The sequence below is a fragment of the Ursus arctos genome, unplaced genomic scaffold (assembly GCF_023065955.2).
Source record: "Ursus arctos isolate Adak ecotype North America unplaced genomic scaffold, UrsArc2.0 scaffold_7, whole genome shotgun sequence".
NCBI classification, from domain to species: domain Eukaryota; kingdom Metazoa; phylum Chordata; class Mammalia; order Carnivora; family Ursidae; genus Ursus; species Ursus arctos.
The window spans coordinates 31,017,795-31,039,453 of NW_026623089.1; the positions used below are offsets into that span (position 1 = coordinate 31,017,795).

Here is a 21,659-nt window from a genome sequence, read left to right on the forward strand (position 1 = left end):
CTAGTAATACAACTGACACTCGCATCTTTATCACATTTCCAGGGAAACAAAACCAGAAAAGTAACCCAAAGCCAAAATTGTCTGTAAGGGAAGAAAGGGGGTTTGTCAAATCATTTTCCAAAGATCCAATCAAAAACACATTGCTAGCACTTTGGAATAAAGATTAAATGAAGCACTCATAGTCACAGAAGGGACAAGTATTACAGTCTAGTTGCAAGTTCTGTCCCAAACTGACCCCTTGACCTGTTCCCCTCGCCTCCCCCACCTAACTTCATTACTCATGCTAACTTGCTTCTCTAGCACAGGCTGCCTGCTTTTATTACTAGATATTAGGTTTGCCCTGCCCTGGCAGGAAGCAACTTAGAGGCAGGCGTAGCATCAGTTTCAGAGTCATCTGTCTCTGGCACATAGGTCTGCGTTTGCTTTCATACTTCTAAAGAAACCGACCTCTGACATTTGTGTGGCGTTCAGTCCCAGCCATTGCCCTGCTTGGGCTCATGCTTCTACTTTAATCTCTACTTTCTACATACCTTTTGTTCTAGATTAAGGGCTTTTAATATGGGGCTCACAGGTCCATCTCAAGGGATCATGATGTCTTTTAAATTGTATGCAAAAATTTCAGCACACCTTTACATGTCTATTTTTCTGTTTAGAGGATCCTTAGCTGTCAACACATTCTCCAAAGAGTCTTGTGATCCCTTGAAGAGCTAAGAAGGACTGGTCTATTGAAGACATTATGCTAAATGAAATAAACCAGTCATAAAAAGACAAATATATGATTCCACTTATATGAGATACTTGGAATAGTCAAATTCATAGCGACTGAAAGTAGAAGGTGATTGCCAGGGGCTGAGGGGAAAGAGGAGTGGAGAATTGGCGTTTTGTTTAATGGGTGGAGTTTCTGTTTGGGAAGACAAAAGAGTCTTGGAGGTAGATGGTGGTGATGGATGCACAACAGTGTAAATGTACGTAATGCCACAAAACTGTACTCTTAAAAGTAGGTAAATGGTTAATTTTCTATTATGTATATTTTAACACACACACACACACACACACACACACACACACACACATGAATGGCTGGTCCAGACAACCTTGATATTTTTCTAGCTGTTGTCTTGACTGTGCAGGGTATGGTTTAGAGTCCTCTCTCAAAGTAGAATCAAATAAGCAATATGGTACTGTAGAATAATGCCATTATACAAGGAATAGAAAACAAAATAAATACAAATAGCCCTTCTAACTATTACAAACACCTGAATCAAATTTGAAGTAATATTTTAAAACTCTCTCCTTTATAGATTTTTAAAAAATTTCTCAGATAATAATGTTACTTTTATATTCCATATATAAATAGACTCTAGAAATGACTATTTCTCCGTAGCCGCAGTAGAGATCAAGTCTTAGAATCAAGGGCCAATCCTGCTTGCTGTCTGAGCTGGGAGTGTGTCTATTCATCTTTCTTTCTTGGACAGCTGTGCTCCAGAATAAGGTCATCTGTGTCTCTCCCTTGCTCCAGAACCAGTCCATTCATACTCTATTGACATTTATTTTTTCATTTTATCTGTCAGTCTTTTCTGAAAGTCTTCCATGTGTTGAGGCCTGATAATTTTCCTGTCTATATATGCTCTTCAGAAACCCACTCAGTTGAGTTTAATATCTAATCTGGCCTCTTAAGTCCCTTGGAAAGGTCTCTTCTAGGGTGGAATATTGCTTATACTAACATGCATTAGAATTGAACCCAGAAAAATTAAGTGTTAATGGGATAGGATGATGAGGTTTAGGATGAATATTTTTTCCTTGATTTATTTATATTACGTAATGAAAAAGAAATCTTAACCCTATCAGAATGCTTCTATTTTTAATCCCAAGAATTATACTGAATGACAAAACCCACCTTCTTCTTTTAATACTCATGAGGATACACTGATCAAAGTCAGATGGTTCAAGGACACATCATCAAGTTTCTTCCTACGGCTGTGGTAGATGACTCTTTGAAAGTCTTGAAGGAAAAACGATCATCCTGATTCTGTTCTTGGGGTATGACTTGGGAGACTCAATACATCAGATAGATGTTCTGTTGCCAGAATGGACCCAAAGGTGATTCTTGAGGGAAATGCTGACTCAGCTCTAAGAATTCCTGACCTTGCCTTTAGGTACTGGAGAGATGCCCTATACTACTGAGTTCAAAATCTGATCAGCTTCTTAATTTCCATATTAGGGATTAACCTTACTATATAAATCTTTACTTGATTGGTGTCTATAACCTGTGGGCCAATATTTAAGCAGCAACTGAGAATAATAATACTCTAGGCCATCTTTAGAGAACATATAGCCTCAAAAGTTCAGCTCTTCATCTTCCAATTTCCAGCTTAAATAATTAACATTGATGGAAGATGACTTGAAAAATATATGTCTCCCCCTTTTCCAACCATTCTAAATCCTTTTTTTCTATCAAGTTGAGTATCTATCAAAGACCTACACTGCCTCAGTCCATCACAGAATTGCTATGACTGAGTTGGCTTTTTAATATCATGCCTCTACGTTACAGTTGCTATAAGAAATTGATTTTTAAGAAATATGGTCAAAGACATTGTCTAATAAAATCTCCTTTATAAAATATCCTTGAGAATCAATTTTGGAATAGCTCTGCTTTGCCCTGGGACCTGGTATGCTACACTTAATGAAAACTGTATCTGATTATGTCTTATTTTTTCCCCTTGGCTACTAGGAAGCTCAGAGCTAAATATATATACACACACAGACACACAAGTATATGTAGACATATGGAAACAAACAAGTTTTTAATGTTCTTTAATTCCAGTTCCCTCTTGTATTTGTTTTACATTCTTTCTTGTTTATATAAGTGATACGATGTGATCTTTTAAAAATTTCCTAAATTACCTCATAAATAATTCCCTGCAGATGTTCCCTCTTCCTTTTGGGTGTTTCTAATTTGCCTACAAATTGGATTCTGTCTAGCAACCAGTGTAGCCAAACTGAGAAAAAAAAATTGACAGCTTTTAATACTCTATTTACAGAGTAAGAATTAAATCACCAGTGCTGAATGCAATTGTGGTAAACATTCCCTCCCTGCAAATTCTCTGTGGCTTGAGAATACCCAGGCTAACTGGTCCTGGAAATAACTGGAATACAACTGGATTTTTGAGTTGCAAATAGTTTTGCTTCCAGATGTAGAACTGGGCAGTGGGAACTTCTGCAGGTATAACAGCCTAGAAAAAGGATTGTTAGGAGAAAGAACTAACCTTACTAAGGGCCCACCTGGTGCTAGGGTATGTTCGCTTTCTGCTACTGGCAGTGATATGCTGGAGGTGGATCTTACCCACTCATAAGAGCTAACTGTTAAAATTTCAAGAGTTGTGTGAGCCAGTCACAAACCAGCCCCTACGGCCCCAGAGAGCTGTTGGTAGACACTTACCAGGCCACCACCATTGTCTGGCTTATCACTCACAACTAGCAAGAAGATAGGCATTTCTGTCTTCATTTTATAAAAGGAAACAGACCCCCCAAAATCTTTAGGCTTTAGCGAAAAATTACAGAGGGAAAAACAAATTCTGTAACAGAAATGGCCAAAGCAGGAATAGGTACAGGTACAGTGCTGACCCTAAGGGCTATATTCAGAGGAAGAAGATCCTACTCGGAGGAAAGCAATGAGCTAACCGAAGGAGACTGCCAAGCTGAGGTTCAGAAGGCTGTGAGGAGAACAATTTCAGTGAGGAACTAAGAGACCAAACAAAAAGGCATCCAAGGGGAGCACAAGTCTCCTTCACCCCTTTCAATTCCACTTCTCCCTACCTAGGTTGGAGGAATCACTTTCAAAGACAAGAAATTCCACTACCACCACCCTCAAGTAGAAAGGGTTTGCTTAAGCCTGAAGACAAGAATTGGGCTATGTTTCCCAGGAGGTGAAGCTTTCAGCAAAGTTAAAAAGTCAATGCACAACAGTATATTTCTTTTCCTTTGGAGGAACTTCCTATCAGGGACTGGAATGAAAAGGGCCCTTGGCTGTTCCCAGCACCCCTAGCCACCTTCCTCCCTTTTGTGGCCCCCTCTTTTATCTTCCAGCAGTTAGATCCAAGGCAAGGGCGTTGGCCCAAAAAGTCCAATATGGGCTGCCAGTGCCAGCTCTGCTACAGGACATCCAGGTGAGGTTCTAGTTTGTTCTGAATTTAGCTTTGGAGCTAAATAATCACAAAGTATTACTCTGCCAGGCATTGTCCTGACATGTTATTTCCCTCAGGAATCTTAAGGGGAGGAGTAACTGTGGTCTGGGCCACAGTAAAGGTAAGCCTGGGTCCACAGTACCGCCCATTGTTTTCCTAGAGACGATAAGAATGAAGAGCTTATATAGTTCACAAGTGGCAAAGCCAGATTTTAAACCAGTTGCAATTACTACAGGGCCTGAGCTCTAACCAGGGAGCTCTTTCTGTGACATCGGGCTGAGCCAGGAGACTTGGGAGAAACTCTGCTGCTGGGGTCCCATACGAGAGTTGAACCTCTCTTCTCACATGCTGATTTGTTTTCTGAAAAAGGGAGAAAGAGTGTGAAGGCACACAAAAGCCCTTGTTTCTATGCATGATGTCTTAAGTAATTAATGACATCATGCATCTATGTTATTTAGTCAATAACTGGCTCTTTAGTGGTGGTAGCTAATTTTGCAATATACTACTAAACTATGATTACAATAATGCTTCATCTCCAGGACCAAAATACGAAGTTGGAATTATGAGTAGATCAAGGGGCACCTCTTCTACCTCTGCTCAAATATTTTATCTTACTCTACAGTAATTAAGAAGAAACTGGAGCTGGGATTTAAATAGTCCCCCAGCTGTTTAAAATGTAATGTAAATGATGCTATCTTCAATACTGCCTTGGGATTTCTTGAGTTTCTAACTTTAGTTTATAGAGGAAAGCCTTTAACAGAGACATCTAACTGCTGCCTCTCCTTCTTCTGACGTTAAGAAGCCAACTATGGCAGATCCTAATGGGTGTGCCTACCCAACAGTCAGCTCCTTCTTCTGGCTTACAGATTCCTGATTTCACCCATGCAGAGGAAAGCAATATGTGTAGGAAAGACTCCCCAGTTCCAGGGATGAACAGTTATTAGTCTAAACCAAACATAGTCACCCATTCCCTTTGATCACAGATTGGTTTAGAAGTGTGATTTCACCAATTCTGGCCAATGGCATCTGAAAAAGACATTTGTTGGCATTTCTGCAAAACTGGACAGAAATGTATGCAAGAGAAACTTCCTTCTTTCTTTTGTTGTGTGTGAAACAGTAGGTGCCATCGTAGCACCCCCAAAAAAGGCCAAGAAGATAATGGAAAAGCTGATCCCAAGTCTTGACATTGTTAAACCAAAGAACTAACCCTGAATTATCTACCTCAAGGCTTATTATCATATGAGAGAAAAATAAATCCTATTATTTAAACCCTTTGTAGTCACCTACTCTACAACTTGCAATCCAAATCATCCTAACCAACATACCTTATTATTTTGCACACTTACCCCAAAATCCCCATGAAGTGGTGGCAAGAAAACCCCATTGAAGGAACAGTGGGAGTAAGGGCAGGAACTGGTGTTGAAGAGTTGAAGGATGCTTTGCCGGCATTGTTGATAGTTTCCAGTGCCCTGGATTTGAAACTGATCGAATGGAAGAGTCCTCTCAAATTTCTTAGTGCAGGGGCTACTGTAGAGGTCACTTACGTTCATCACCGTCTCGTATCCAGGGTGAAAGCATGGGTCCCTGAGGATTCCGTTTGTACCCTGAATGGAGAAATCACTTGAAGACATCATGTGCAAACGTGCTGGGTACAAAAAGCACCACTCTGACATCCTTAATGTGTAGGAATTTTATAATATCTTAGCTTTGGCATCAATATACCCCTGCCATGCCTTTTTCACCCTTGGGAACAGTCAGATTTGTATAGTAGGCACCAGAAATGCTATCAGATGTGAATGAACTTTTGCTATTCATAGAAAGTTAATACAGAGCTGGCAGAAATGCCATTAGTTTGGAATGTCCACTAGTGCTTAATACAAATGAAATACATAGGTCAGAAGCAGATTCACAAGGAAAACTCTAAGGCTCTCAGAAGTCTGAGCCTGGGGTAGTTCTCCAGGAGGAGTCTGCACGTACCCCAACCCCACCTCCAAACAAAAAATCAGAAGCAACATGCCTGAAAAGTACCTTAGATCATTTAAGCAAGGAGTATCAAGGTGATTTTTGACCCACAACCCAATATGTTCAAGAGAAGAAAGGGGGCTGCTGTGGATAAAAGGCTTAGTGGAGACTTGGGGCTCAGTAGGCATGTCCCAGCATCCCCTACTCCAGTGGGAGTCACCTATTGCCAGTGCTTCTGAGAACCAGAGCAAGAGCTTTGGAGGAGAGCAGGGAACTTGTTGTCCTTTCGGTGGAGACAGGGAACAGCTGGATGTGACACCCTTGCTCTGTGTGTGTTTGTTAGGGTGTGCCTGGTACTCACATGATTTTGAGTATGTTTAACTTTTCTTGTCTTCAGAAGACAAAAAGCATCTCAGGACAAGATATGAAGTGTTGATGGATAAACTGTGTGTTTTCCCTGAGAGTTTTCCTCCTCCCCCCTCAGGTTGTTTCTAACAACCCTGTTTTCTGCAGTTGTAGGAAATGGAGACTAAAAAGTGCTAAAATCTTATAAATTACACACCCCTCCCAACAATATTCGAGCATGTAATTTTCACTGTCAAGCCCAAAGAGGTGAGTAGTTATTTGCAAGAAAGGATCTGAGTTGTGTCCTTGGAGACAGTGTAGTAAACAAACACAGGAGGTGATGTCTGGATGCGACGATTCACAGGGGTCGACCAGATGTACTTAGATATCCTGCTTGAAAAGGTTTGGAAAGTACAGTAACCAAGTTCAGACCAATTACTGAAGTAGAAAGAGACAACAACAGGATGTGGGGGCTGGTGGCCCAGATGTGGGGAGGGTGGGTCTGGATTCAGTTATACTTGCCTGAATGTCCTTGGCCAGTTTCTGCCTGAGTGCTTGATCCTTCCCATAGCACAAGAAGCTGTGCGTATACACGCTGTAGTCCCTGCCATAGAGGCGAAAGTGCAGAGCGTTGCTTGGAGACTCAATTTTCTTGTTTTGGGGCACAAAAGTGATTTGTGTAGAGGCTCCCCCAAGGTCTAAAGCCCCGTAGGTTTCAAGAGCACTGCCTTCATTTGGCTTCAGGTTGAGCCAGTTCAATTTCTGAAAAAGAGTACAGTCACCAGTGATAGCAGTCTCTGGACACCCGCTTCACACCGTATCTTGGACTCCGGGACTTGCTAAGGTAAAGGAAAGGGGCATAAGGTGACACAAAGCTTGCTGGACGCTCCTGAGTCTGCATCAGATCAACAAGAAACATCAGATCAGCAAGAAAAGAGGGGCTTCAAAGACAGAGCTCAGACTGCAGCAACACAGAAGTGGCATAGCCAGTGTTTACAAACAAGGGGTCTGGACCTAAAAGACTCAAGTTCAAATCTCCACTCATTTGCTCATTAGCCATGTGACCCCGAGCAGATAACTACCTTCTCTAGGCCTCCATTTGAGACTTGAAAATGAGAGAGTTCCTCATGTAGTTGTTCTGAAGATGAAATCAGACAGTACAGGAAAAGTGCTTATTAGCACAGCACAAGACACATAGCGCTAGGCAAATATTAGCTATTTTTATTTTTAATGATAGATTTCTAATTTCCTCTGTGTCTTCCTAAGGTGATGATATGATTTCCTTATTCTCTACTAGGAAAAGTTCTTGTAATAAAATTCCCCAGAATACCCCTGGTGACTCATGCAAATGTGGGGATAAATTAATTTGTCCATTCTTCCAGCATTCATTCTGGCTACAGATCCAAATACTGCCTGAGACAGCACTGGCCTTGACGCCCAGGGAGCCACCTCCCTGGGAACTGGGAGATAATCACCTGACTGAATTTGCCCAGCAGATAGTTGATAGTGATCCAGCCGTAGGCACCTTCCTCTTGGCCAGTGATGATTCTGGCGCCCTGGAAATCAAAGTGGTATTTGCTGAGGCTCCTCGCCACCGCAATCAGGACCGTGTTGGCCAACCGTTCATTTTCGATCCTGCACAAAGGAAGAGATGCATTTACCGGTTTCATTTGAATAACTACAAGTACTCGTTTCAGTCACGGCTTCCAGCAGTTCTCCTAGGAAGCGAATCACAACTCCCTGGAATAAACAGAGACACGGAGATCCCCACACATGACTGTCTGAGGAGCCCTCCTTTTGGGTGAGGCAGAACTAGTCTTTTGGCTCTCCTCTCCAAATCCAAATCCTTCCAGTCCCTACGTAGGCTGCTCTTCCTAAAATGCCATTTTTGTTGCTGCTCCCTGGCTCCAAAATATTATCAAAGCAATTTTGATTTTTGTGGTGGTCATGGTGCATGTTGTTTAATCACACACCTAGAGATGACGAAAGCTACATTAGCCATCACTGGTGGCTTGCAGCTGGTTCCAGAGTCAGGCTCTGCTGAGATTTTTAATTATGGCTATAGCAGATACAAGGTGGCAATGTCCTGGGGCAGATACCCAGTCGCCACTGGGGGGCCAGACCGGGAAAAAATCTTCCTCATATTGTACCTCAGTTCTTGGGTCTGTCTGAGATGTTGAGACCTAAAGAAGGAATCTTCCAGAGTTCTCCTAGTGAAAATGGGTTGCAATTATTTCCAACATTGAGAGCCTCTGGGTCAGAGGATGCTGTCTTCCAACCAGCGTTGAACCCTCTCACCACTCATCTGAATAGCTTCACACCCTACCTCTGGCTTCCCTATCCCTAGTCTTCTTCCCTTCCCCCACCCCCAATCCACCTCTCTCCCAGTGTGACCATTTATGTACCATCCTGTAACAGCTTCCCATTATCTCTCAGACGAACACCAAATTCCCAGCGTGGTCCACAAAGCACTTTGTGAGCTGGACCCTGCCTCTTTGGAATTCCACTCAGAATCCTGGCTCTACCACTTACCAGGCATGTGACTGACCTTGGGGTGATTTACTCAACATTTGTAAGCCACAGCTTCCTTAACTGGTTTAATAATAGTTAATAATACCTCTTCGTAGAGTTATGATGACTAAATTAAAGCACAGTGCTAACAACATAGTAAGGGCTCAACAAATACAAGCTGCCTTATTATTATTATCATCATCATTATTATTTTACTATATGTTGCCTATGTTCTATCTATGCAGAACTATTTATAGTCCTCTGAATATGCTCTGGTCTCTCACTCATCCCTACCTTTGCAAATTTATTAGAACACAAGCTTCAGGAAGGCAGGGACTTTGTCCTCTTCACTCCTGTATTCCCAGCACTTGGAACAGTGGCTGCCACATAATAGATGTGGAAGAAACATAGGTAAGGGAATGCATGACGTCTTCTCTGCCTCCAATATGCCCTTCCCCCACCATCCAACTCATCCTTTGTGATTCAGCTCATGTGTTCTCTCCTCCCATTCTGGGCAGGGCCAAGTATGCTCCCATAGCATCTCTAAGCACTCCTCTGTTAAAGAACTGATGACCTGTATCAAAACTCTGATCTCCTTAAGAGCCGAGTCGCCTACTTTCATGTCCTAGGACAGAGTAGGCAGTCAATAAAAGCTGAATGAATGAATGAATGAATGAATGAATGAACAAATAACGCACACAGGTAGTAACCAGTGACAATGAAGATGTGCTAGTTTTGATTATTTGTGTCTTGGGACATCTGTGGGTCTCCTCTGGTCTTTCTACTCCCAGATACTGGATGGCTAAATTGGTAGCCTCAAATCCCAGAGTACATAGACTCAACATTTCTCTTTGTGTCCCTGCCCCCTTGAATTCTCTGTGGAGAGATGGGCAAGAGGACTTTTTTTTTACATACTTTAACTCCCACCATTACACATTCTAAGAGTTTGGGAGTTTTACCCACTCACTGAGATTTTCTTTCTGAAGTGTGGACATTTAGGATGTTTAGAATGTGGGGTGTTAGGGACGCGTGGCGCTTCCCATAACTTCATAGGCTCTTGCATGACCCAACCTCACCCCCAGACACTCTGTCCCCACGTGCTGCTATACCTGAGCAAGCGCATGCCTGCCGTAGCTCCCAGGTAAACAGGGGTCTCTTGGTGCTGGGACTGCGGAACCACTTGTGTGGCTCTTACCATGCATGGAGTCAGATAAATGTCTATTTCGCTTAATTTTTGAGCATATCTTGAGATTCCAGGACCTAAGGAAAGATGTACAAGCAGATGACAATCTTTTTAAAAAATATAGGACACACCTGGACAATATTAGAGCAAAATACTGGTGTTTTCTGAGAAAAATCAAAGAAGATGATTTCTTGATGTGATATATATTGGGTTGCTGTACTTAGAGGGTAACTCTGAACCTGTTCTGGCCACTGTTCAATAATTTTGCCGCTGGATGGCGCAATTTTCACATTCAATGATATAACCTCCCGAACAGGTTCTCCCACATTTTAAGGGGGATAACTAGAATTTAAATAAAAAATTGAATTTAAAAAATGAAATGGGGATCTTATAATTACCCTATATATCTGCTTTTTGATGTTTCTTCTACAAAACTGTAACTAACACCACTAATTCCTAGAAGACCTAAAAGGAGAAATAAGAAATTTAGAACAAAAATTAAAATAAGCACCAGGCACACTGGCTTTTACTGAAAAGACAGTAACTGCTGCTAACTAGCTATGTGATCATGGCCAGTCCCCCGAAATTTCTGAAGTGGAGTTTCTTCCTTTGTTAGAATAAACAGGCATAGAATCTGTGTCTCCTTAGCAATTTTCCACTCTGAAAACCCGGTTTCCTAGTAAAACTGGGTTTCCAGTTCCAGAGCAAAACTAACTGTGGCTAAGAAGAGGATTAGAGCTAAGATTCCTTAACTTTTTTGAAGTTATGCTTAACAATGTCAGCTCACTTTAAAATAAATCCTCTACACTTCAGTGAAGATGTGCATTAAAGATAATTGCCCAGATATGTGATCCATATCTTTTACAGGTTTTTAAAAAGCCGTTTATTTAACAGTAACGAAAAGATCAGCTCTAAGTTATCAGGTAACTGTTTTGATTCAAAACTTCTGGCCTTCAAGAATTTGTGGCTTTCCACTCACCTTTCATCTAAATATTTGATTAGAGAACTCTCTCTCTTTTGAGAGGGGAAAAGTCCTGCGCTTCTTAGGCCAGACATACCTGGGATGAGTCTCAGAAAAAAAAGATAGCTGTTCAATTTTTAAAATACCAATACTTTCTTTAAAAAGGGAAGGTAATAAATTAAATAGAAGCCAATAAAATGAGGGATTTGGGCTTTAAGAAATGCTCAACATACTGTCTCAGAACAGACGGGGCCAATGTCTGAGGATATCAGGCTACTGGGTAAAATGACTTGCTCTCTTGGAAACATCTCCTCTCTACTGCTTTCTTGGCAAATTTTGAAAACTGGGGGAACTTACAGGCCATCAAAGTAAAAGTCAATCTTCTAGGAGCTAGGTTACCTGTCTGACTGAAAATAAATAGTGGGACCCTGCCTCAAAAGGCCCAGAGAGATAAAGGTCAGAGAGAGGATGGTGCAGTGTGGTAACATTCAGTGCATGCTGGGGTACTGAGTGGAGGGAGTGGAAAGGGCTGAACTGACAACTCTAACCCCTGTGTTCTGTGACCTTAGAAGAAAACTAGGGGGAAAAAATCAATCTGTAATGCGGTGATTCAGAGTAGAAGGAAGCCTGGAGTGCAGTGAAGAGACCTAGACTCTTGTCCTGGGTCTATTCCTACTTGTAGGGCACTAGTCTCCCAGGTTTTTGCTTCCTTCTCTGAAAACAAGATTTAAATGATCCACAAGGTCCTTTTCCCAGACCTAGGAATCATAGATTTGGCCTCCCCTGCCTATATGAAAGCTAAAGGCTTTTGAAAATTTCTTCCAAGCTGTAGCTTAAAGGACAAAGACTGAGAACAACAATTCTTTGGACCAACAGCATCAACATCACCTGGGAGCCTGTCACCTCTGGGGGTGGGGCCCAGCATCTGTGTTCTAACAAACCCTCCAGGTGGCTCTGCTGCAGATTCAAATTTGAGAATCACTGGAGAAGTCACGGGTTCAAAGTTGGGAAGATCTCTATTTGAACCTCCGTTCCATCACTTACTAGTTCAAGCAACCTTAACAAGCGGCATAACCTCTATGTCAGTGCCCTCATTAAAAAAAAAAAAAATGGGAATAGTAAGACATACCTCCCAGGGAGACTGTGAAGATGAAATCATGCATTTTCAGTGCTTGGTGCATGGCACACAGATCTGTCCTGTTGACAGGAGCCATTATGATTTGACGATTTTTTTTTCTTTTTTAAAAAGTTTAACTAACATAACATAACTCGATGATTTTTACATTTGTTTCTTCCTCAAGGGTTCCATCATTCAGGACTGATTTCAATACTCTTTGTATAATGACAATAAAATAACACCAGTAGCTGGTCCACTATGTTCTTCACTGAACTTCCTTTTTCTCACGGGTCCCCCCCACTTGCCATACATGTTCCTCTCAGCCCCACTGTCTCCTTCTCCTTTTCCTTCATCTTACCTTTCAGCTTGCACTCTGTTATCTGATGCACCACCCCTGTGTCATTCTCCTTTTCTGCTGGCCATTTATAGATGTACAAACTTGTGTGAGAAGAGCCTGCGTCCAGCACAATCCCATACTGAGGGTAAAACAAATCAAGAACTTATCAGGATTACATTATGCTTTTCCATACTCAGCTTGCAACAGAAAGGAAACAAAGACAAGAGTCTTCAAAAATGTGAGGAGACGTATTTTAATTCAAGAGGAACATGTGGAGGGGAGAGGGGTTGCCTGGTGTCACCCTGATCACAAGAACTACCAGGACACAAATCCCTCTAGAATAGTGGCTCTTAATGCTGGTGGCACTTCAGAAATATCCAGGCCTTACCCAGGATGGGGCCTGAGCCTCAGTACAGATTAGAAGCTTCTCACGTGATTCTGGTGGGCAGCTGGGAATCAGAACCAGATGCTGAAGCAGCTCAGACAACATGGAAGGACTAGAAAGCCTTGAATCCAGTAGTTCCCAAACTTGTGTGCACACTGGAATTGTCAGAATCACCTGGAGAGCCTCAAAAGCTAGTGATGCCCGTGTTCTGCCCCCAAATATGGGACTGGGCTTTAGAAGACGGACATGGAAAATATTAAGCATGCTTGCTTTTTCATTATGATTATAACTATACGTTGTATTCAATAAATTTTAAAAGATATATATTTTTCATGTTTTGGGCTCTTACGACTGAGGGGAGATGAAAGGAAGAATAAAGGAAAAAAGAAGGTGGGAAGAAAGAGGGGGAAAGACAGTATGAGAAAGAACTCACTGCTCAGAGAAGAAAGGGGAAAGAGCCAAGTTCCCACATCACATTTCACGAGAACATTAAATGTCCCGGGCAGGTGCTGCATGAAGCTTTTTATGAGAGTTATCTGATTTAGCTGTCAGAGCAGTGCTGTAGGGTAGGTACTCTATTTATCCCTGCTATATAGGTGAGAAATTAAAGTACAAAGAGGTTAAGTAGTTTACTCAAGATACCCAGCTAATAGGCGACAGAGCCTGGATTTGGATCAGAGTCAGACCAAAGACCGTATGCTCTGTATACAGAGAAACAGAGGAGAAAGGGCAGAACAACAGTTCTTAAAGACTTTTAATGAGGGGTAACTACAGCAAAGTGCATCCCAGTGGATTTCCCCATATGTGCACATCCATATACACCACACCACCAAGATCACGATTAAGATTCAGAATGTTTTCTACTCCCCGGAAGGCTTCCTGGTGCCCCTCTCGGTTAGTTCCTCCCGAGGGTAACCATTGTCTTGATTTCTATCACCACAGATGAGTTTTGCCCATCTTTGAGCTGCAGTAGAGGGACTCGCACAGTGTGCCTCCTTTATATCCAGCTTCTTTTGCTCTACACGATCTCTTACATGCGTCCACACTGTGTGCAGCCATGGTTCATCCCTTTTCGTTGCTGGAGAATAGTTCCTGTTTCTTTATATGCACTATATTTTTATCCATTCTCCTGTTGATGGACATTTGAGTTGTTTCCAGTTTGGGACTATTGGGAATATAGCTGCCAGGAACATCCTTGCATACGTCATTCCGTGGATATAAGCTCTCATTTATTTTCGGTATTTACCTAGGAGTAGACTGCTGAACGCCCTTTGTGATCATTTAATGCTCATCTTTGGTTACGTCTCTAAGTTTAATCAGGAAAAATGCCATGGTTGAGTACCAGTGTCTGCCATGGGCTTGTGGAGAGAGCGTGGCGGTATCTGTACTTTTATTTACCGTCCCTCTACTAGAGAGAAACATGGAGGGAAGTAAATGGGGAAGCAGAAGGAAGAGAAAAAGGAGGCATGTCTAAAATGTGAGCCAACCACTCTTACCCCACTTTGCTGCTGTGGACCTCAAAGTGCTATCTGCCTCTTGATAATGCTGAACTCGGCAGTTGTTTGATACATATCCTCCCATACTGTCTTATCACCTGGTAAGAACCTAAGAACTTCCAGGGAGGAAAGAAGACAAGAATGAGGATTCAGGAGACCTCCCTGGACCACTGGCAATAGCTAAAAGCTGAGTCTGCTAAGGTGTCAAGCTTTATTCTGTTTTGCCAGATTAGGGAGTATCAGTGTGCAGCAGAGGGCAGATCCTCGACCCTCCGAACCTCCAGTGTCCTTGGCCTAGTTACGCACAGCAGGACTCCCTACGGCAATGAGCATTATGCCCTTAAAGAGAAAAAGGCCTGTATACTTGGCGAGAAAGCAAGCGGGACAGACTTCTCTGGAAGCAGGCTTGCAGTGAGAGGAAGCCAAGAACTGACTTGTAGTGACTGTCGCAGGCCCATTGGGGAATGCCTGGGGCCTTTGGAACCAAGGGCAGCCTCCTGGGGTGGAGAGAGAGGCTCAGGGGTTACACAGCAGAAAATTCTGTTTTTCACTAGCAGGGTCCGTGAATTCTTCCTGCCAGAAAATGCTCCAACCACAGCGGCCTATGATAAAATCTGAGGAGGCAGCAGCAAGCAGCCTTTATCTGGAATCAGGACATTCTCTTCTGTCTTTGTTGACATGAAAGTCACTCTTCCAGTGGAGCGAAGGAATCAGCCTTGCTTCTATCAGCCTGTTTCTGGAAGGCCTTACACAGTGAGGTGGTGGAGAAATGAAAGTTTTTGCTACATTTGGTTTGTCAAGTGTTTGAGGGGGAGGTGATGTACACTGGAACACAGGGACTGAGGGCATTTCACCTTGTGTGTGCAGCACACTGGAATGCTAACCTGATGAATCGTGCCAGATCTTTTTTCTCTTCGGAAATGGTTTGCAGCTTGAGAGACAGATAAAAGCCTGATTGTGTGAAAACTCTGTTGAGCATTTTGGAAGTTTGCCTTTCTTTGTTACAAAATTGTCAGCATATTTACTCATTTTCATTGCTGGCCCATCTTAGAGCTATAAGTTCATTCCATGCAATCTTATTTGAGAGCTGAGAGACTGTGTCCAGTACAGTTCAAGGATCTACCCAACAAGTACAGACGGTGAAAGCCTTCAAAGACCCATCTAGAGCCCGGGTAGCCACCATCTTTTGTTCCTTTTCACCATACCAGCATTTTCCAGTACATGTTCCAAAGAACACAAAACCTGCAAGGATCTAGGCAAAGAAGACTTCCCAGGAGTTTGGGGAATGCTGAGTGCTCTCTCTCTCCTGGGCTCACAAACTCACTAGGTAGTGAGTGCTTCAGAGAGTCTGGCAGTGGAGAAACTTGCCTAACTTTGTTTGAGCCAGCATTCCCCAGACTCCATGATGACAGAATTCTGTTTGAAATAAAAATCTCTACCCAACAGAAATGCTTGACCAACACTGTGCCTTGCACCATGCTATCACTCCTAGGCAGTGTTTCTCTGTAGCTCATATTAAAAACACTTCTAAAAGCCCCTGTGAGTACGTTCTTCACATTAAAGAAAAATCAAAAATATGTGTGGTGATGAAGAGATCTGACATTCCTCTAATATTATTTCAATATTACATTCTAATTTAGGAATAATAAAAGCTTACTAAATAGCATCTATAAAATGAAGGGGAAAGGGGAAAAAAGACATTTAAGATCCTACCAACCAGACATCAGTTATTTTATCTCCTTCTAGTCTTTCCTAAATACATAAATTTTTATATGGCTGCAGCCTCACTGTGTATACAACTTTATCCTAAGCTAGTTTTTGATCATGCACATGATTTTAGCAATCCTAACTGATCTTCATAAACTCTGCTGAGTGAACAGAAGCAGTGTTCCAGGAAAAAGAACAATAAAAATGACCTTGCTTGGTTCACGGAGACACCAATGGAGGGCTTTTGGTGTAGACCTGGAGATGTGGGTGGCCACAGACCCTGAGCTCACAGAAACTGGAGGCCATGGGGTGGTGGGCCAAGACTCTCCTTAAGATGGAAGTAATTCTACGTGCACAAATGTCATAGGTCCAGGGATCTGAGTAAATCTCCCTAGATGTGGAAAGAAATAGAAAACGTGAGCATCAGATGATCTACTTCTATTCCTGGCTCTGCAGAAGTGGGATGTTCAACCCTCTGAGTCTTCTCATTCAGAAAATACCTGCCATGACATTGGCCAGCTCTCAGTTCCCTATAAGCCATGTAGCTTCTGTTCCAGAGCCTTAGTCCAGAATGCCCTTCACCTGAGACCCCAGCCTTCTCTGACCTTTTCAGATTTGATTCTACCTTTCTAATCCATGCTCAGAGTACCTGTATTTTTGCTCTAAAGACAGCACTTACCATGATGCATAAGTACCTGTCTATGTAGCTATTTGATTAAAGTATGTCTTCCTCATAAGGATGTGAGCTACATTATCAGGGCAGGTCTGTACACCCAGCATCCATCACGGTATATCCTACCACATGTTAGGCACAAAGAAGGAATTCAACAGACAATTGTTGAATCAAATGAATGAATGAGGGGGGTTAGAATTGTATGATTCCTGAACTCCTTCCAGTCCCCAAAGAATTTAATACTCACAGTCTAATATAAAGTAGTACCATCGGGGTCGAGTTCCACCATCACCACTACCACCACCCAAAAAAAACCCCATAAGCCAGGGAAGATGGGCAACAGTAAGATAATTAACTTCTTTCAGTCACTTCAGACATTTTTGTTCTTCAGAGTCTTTCTTAAAAGTCCCTGTAGCTTTAACTGTACTTTTAGCAACGTCATCAGTTTGTCTCAGTGAGTCCTTTTGAATAAACAAAGCTAATCCTTTCGAATTTGACTCTAGTACTCTATAAACAAATCAGGTCTCCATTAGTGACGGCAATGTTGGCAGGGCCTATAAACAATTGGAGACCATTTATTTTCTGCTTTTCTTTTTTCTTTAATTGCAATTACTAGACCTTCAGTACAAACCACAGTTTTATTGCTGTTTGTTAATTGTGGGAAAATACACTGAACATAAATTTACCATTTTAAGTATACAGTTAAGTGTGCGGTTCAGTAGCATTAAAAACATTCACACTTTGTGCAACCATCACCACCATCCAGCTCTAGGTATTGTTGTTGTTGGTGGTGGTTTTAAGATTTATTTATTTCAGAGAGAGAGAGAGAGAGAGAGAGAGCACAAGCAGGAAGAGCAGAGGGAGAGGGAGAGAGAATCTCAAGCAGGTTCTGCGCTGAGCACAGAGCCCCACTCAGGGCTCGATCCTACAAACATGAGATCATGACCTGAGCCGAAACCAAGAGTCGGCCACTTAACCAACTGTGCCACAAAGGCACCTCTCCAGGTATTGTTTTTTAAACAAGACAACATTAAAATCCAGTGAAATAAAAATAATATAGATATTTTCTAGGAGAATTTGAGGTTCAAAATTGGAGCAAATCCTTCCAAATTCTCCATAAAAAGATATAATCACAAATGCTTAATGAAGAATAGCACTTTAGTTCCTTGTGAAAAAGCAGATGTATGGAGACAGGTCACTACCCTTGAGCAGCAGCTGGAAATCCTGGGAGCACCAGCTCAGTGACATTAACACATTAGCAGCAAAGAGACTTCCCTAGAACTCATCTCCCTCAAAGCAGTGTGGACAGCTGGTTTCCACTGAGGGCTTCTGATGTGCTGGATACTCTGATAAGTGAGTCACTGGTATCATTCCACGTAATCCTCACAACCACCTCCATTTGACATATGAGGAAGCTGAGGAATAGAGAGACTTATTTGCTCAAGTCTCATAGCAGAAAGTAGCAGATCTAGGATTGAAATCAAAAGCATCTGGTCCCTGAGCCAAGAGGCATTCCACAGAAGTGGCAGCTGTTAATGAAGGTATGTGGTCTGGTATTGGGTCAGTCTGGTGCCTTCGAGAGAACTTTGTGGGGATCTGTGTGTGCCAGAATGTAGAATGTTTGTGCTAAGAGGAATATCTAAAAACTCGCTAAATGTCAGTGTTCACTAATGAGCAGAAAATTAAGGCAGTGATGAACTGAACAGATCTGAAAGCTACCTCCCCACCCAGGTCCACCAGGACAAAGGCACTTTCCCAGAGGATACCTAGGTACAGCTAAATGACTCTTCAGTTCATTAAGCCCCTCCCCCCTTTTTAAAGTGTTCATTGCATATCTGTAGGATAGTGGTTCCCAGACTTCAGTGGCACGAGAATGTCCCAGGATGCCTGTTCAATGTGTAGATTCTCAGACCCTGCAACTTGGAGGTTCAAACTAAGTAGGGTCTCACCAGGGTGAGAATAGGGAACCCTGGTCTCCAGGGGATTTAGAGGCAGGGGCCTTCTTCCCACACTGACAAATTTCTGCCATCAGGCTGGTCCTTCACATGCTCTTCACATCCAAGGAGGAAGCAGTTTTACCTGTTCAAGATATTACTCTATTCATTGAGTCAGCAAACTTCTATTTTGGCAACCAGTTGGACTCCTTGTTGCCCCATAGAAGCCAAGTCTGACTGCTGGTTGTAATTTAACATTTATTTTGTGATTATTTGATTAATGATTATCTCTTCCACTAGACCATAAGTTCCATGAAGGTAAGGACTTTGCCAGTTTTGCTCATTGCTATATACCTAGGGCCTAAAATAAGAGTAGATGATCATTGAGTATTTGTTAAGTGAGTAAGTTGAGTGAATGAATAATAAAATGCATACAAAGACCAATGAAACCCAGGCCCTATCCTTAATGCCCTTACCACCTCAGTAGCTGGGCAAGTAAACAACACAGCAGTGCAATAAGGAGTTCTTGTGTTTTGCTAGATTTGGTCTGGGCATGGGTCTACCACCGCCACAGCAAGGCTGAACCCAAACTGGATCATCAGGATGGGAGGGCTGACCCGGGCTGGGTTGGACAAGGGTGAGTTAGATGGGAAGAAGGGGGGATAAAATGGCAATTTGCAACCAGGCAGACAGGCTGCAAAGATGATAAAATATGAGCTATCAATCACTGAGTGTCCACAGTGGGCCAGAATGCCTGCTCATCACTCACATTTACATTTATTTATCTTACCTAATTCTTGCAGTAATCTATGAGATATTGAGCCTTGAGCAAGAGAACCTCAAAGGCCCTCATTTTGCTTATCTATAAGATGAGGATAATCTTTCATTCCTCACAGCATTTCTGGAAAGAAAAAATGTAAATGATTTATAAACTACGAGCACTATATTTGAATGTTAGAATTCCTCAGGACTTGATCCTTGCCTTCTTCTTGCCTTTTACCCCCTTCCTATAATCTCATCCACATCTAGGGCTTCAATACATCAAAGGCATCAGAGACATATCTTTAGTCTAGACCTTTACTGTCCAATAAGGCAGCCACTAGCTACATGTGGTTATTGAGCATTTGAAATGTTAATGGCAGCTGACCCTTGAACAACACAGGTTTGAACTGTGCAGGCCCATTTATATGTGGATTCTTTTTGATAAATGCAATAGAGTCCTATAAATGTATTTTCTTATGATTTTCTTCACATTTTCTTTTCTGCAGCTCATATTGTTGTAAGTATACAGTATATAATACATATAATACACAAAATATGTGTGAATCAACTGTTTGTGTTATTGGTAAGGCTTCTGGTCGATAGTAGACAATTAAGTTTTGAGGGAGTCAAAAGTTATACATGGATTTTTGACTGTGTGTGGCGGGGGGTGGCACTCCTAACCCCCACGTTGTTCAAGGGCCAACTGTAGTCTCCACTGAGATGTGATTTAAGTTAAAAATCACCCTGGAATTTGAAGATAGCATGAAAAATATAATGGAAAATATTTCATTAATAATTCTTTATTTTGATGAAATATTGAAATAATATTTTGGATGCAATGAATTACATTAATATTATTAAAATTAATTTCATCTCTTTCTACTTTTTAAAAATGTGGCTCCTAGAAAAATTAAAATGTGGCTTGCATTATATTTCTAACAAGCACTGTGGGTCTATACCTCTTCTGTGAGGTCCAGATCTGATTATCCAACTGCTGCTTTGACATTTCTCCTTGGATGTCCAATACTTCAAAAACAAAAAAAATTTCTTCAAAAATTTAACTATAAATCTCCTCCTTCCAAACTACTGTAATACCTAGTCTCCTATACCTGCTCTTATCACCCTACCCTCTACTTCACTGCAGCCAGACTGATATTTTCAAAACACAAATCTGATCAAGTTACTATCTTCTCATTGATTTTAGGATTGAAATTAAAATCCTCAGCCTGACTTGCTAGACTCTGACTGAACCACCTCCCTCACCATCTTTATCTGTGAGATTCTTGGACTTGCTTTCCTTTGGCCTGGAATACACTCTATCCTCTATCTCAGCTAATTTCTAATCATACTTCAAATTTTACTGTAAATGTCATTTCTTTCAGGGAAGACCGCCCTGGCTCCCAAAACTTTCACTTGGTGGCACTCATCACAACTATAATTAATAATTTGTATCATCTATTAAATGTGTTTCCTTCCCCAGATAGCTCAGTCATATCTATACTGGCCTCCCAATTCTGTAGCTAATATAGTACCTAATACAGATACTTAATACATAATTGCTGATACATGAATTTGTAAACAAATGAAGAGCTGCTGAATGGGGTATGGTCATGAGGAGATGATAGGTTTTTATTTAATTCCAGTACAGTTACATACAATGTTATCTTAGTTTCAGGTGTACAGCAGAGTGATTCCACAATTCTATATAATACTCAGTTCTCATCATGTAAGTATACGCCACCTATTTCACCCATCCCCCCCACCCACCTGCCCTCTGGTAACCATCAACTTGTTCTCTATAGTTGATTCTGTTTTTAGGTTTGTCTTTTTTACTTGTTTTGTTTCTTAAATTCCATATGTGAATGACAACATATGGTATTTGTCTTTCTCTGACTTATTTCACTTAGCATTATATTCTCTAGTTCTATCCATCTTGTTGCAAATGGCAAGGTTTCATTCTTTTTATAGCTGAATGATATTCCATTGTGTATATATACCACATCTTCTTTATCCATTCATCTATCAGTGGACTCTTGCACTGCATCCACAATTTGGTTATTGTAAATAATGCTGCAATAAACGGAGGGGTGCACATATCTTTT

General features: G+C 41.7%; 1 protein-coding gene across 1 annotated transcript in view; it reads right to left on the minus strand.

Moving 5' to 3' along the window:
* ENTPD1 (ectonucleoside triphosphate diphosphohydrolase 1) overlaps nt 1-21,659 on the minus strand; it is a 96,366-nt gene that overhangs the window by 16,610 nt on the left and 58,097 nt on the right. Inside the window, exons 3-7 of the mRNA XM_026493742.4 lie at nt 12,622-12,739; nt 10,112-10,262; nt 7,967-8,126; nt 7,014-7,253; nt 5,531-5,788 (exon numbers count right to left, since the gene is read on the minus strand). Of these exons, the coding sequence (XP_026349527.1) occupies nt 5,531-5,788; nt 7,014-7,253; nt 7,967-8,126; nt 10,112-10,262; nt 12,622-12,739 (927 nt within the window). The remainder of the gene's footprint in view (nt 1-5,530; nt 5,789-7,013; nt 7,254-7,966; nt 8,127-10,111; nt 10,263-12,621; nt 12,740-21,659) is intronic.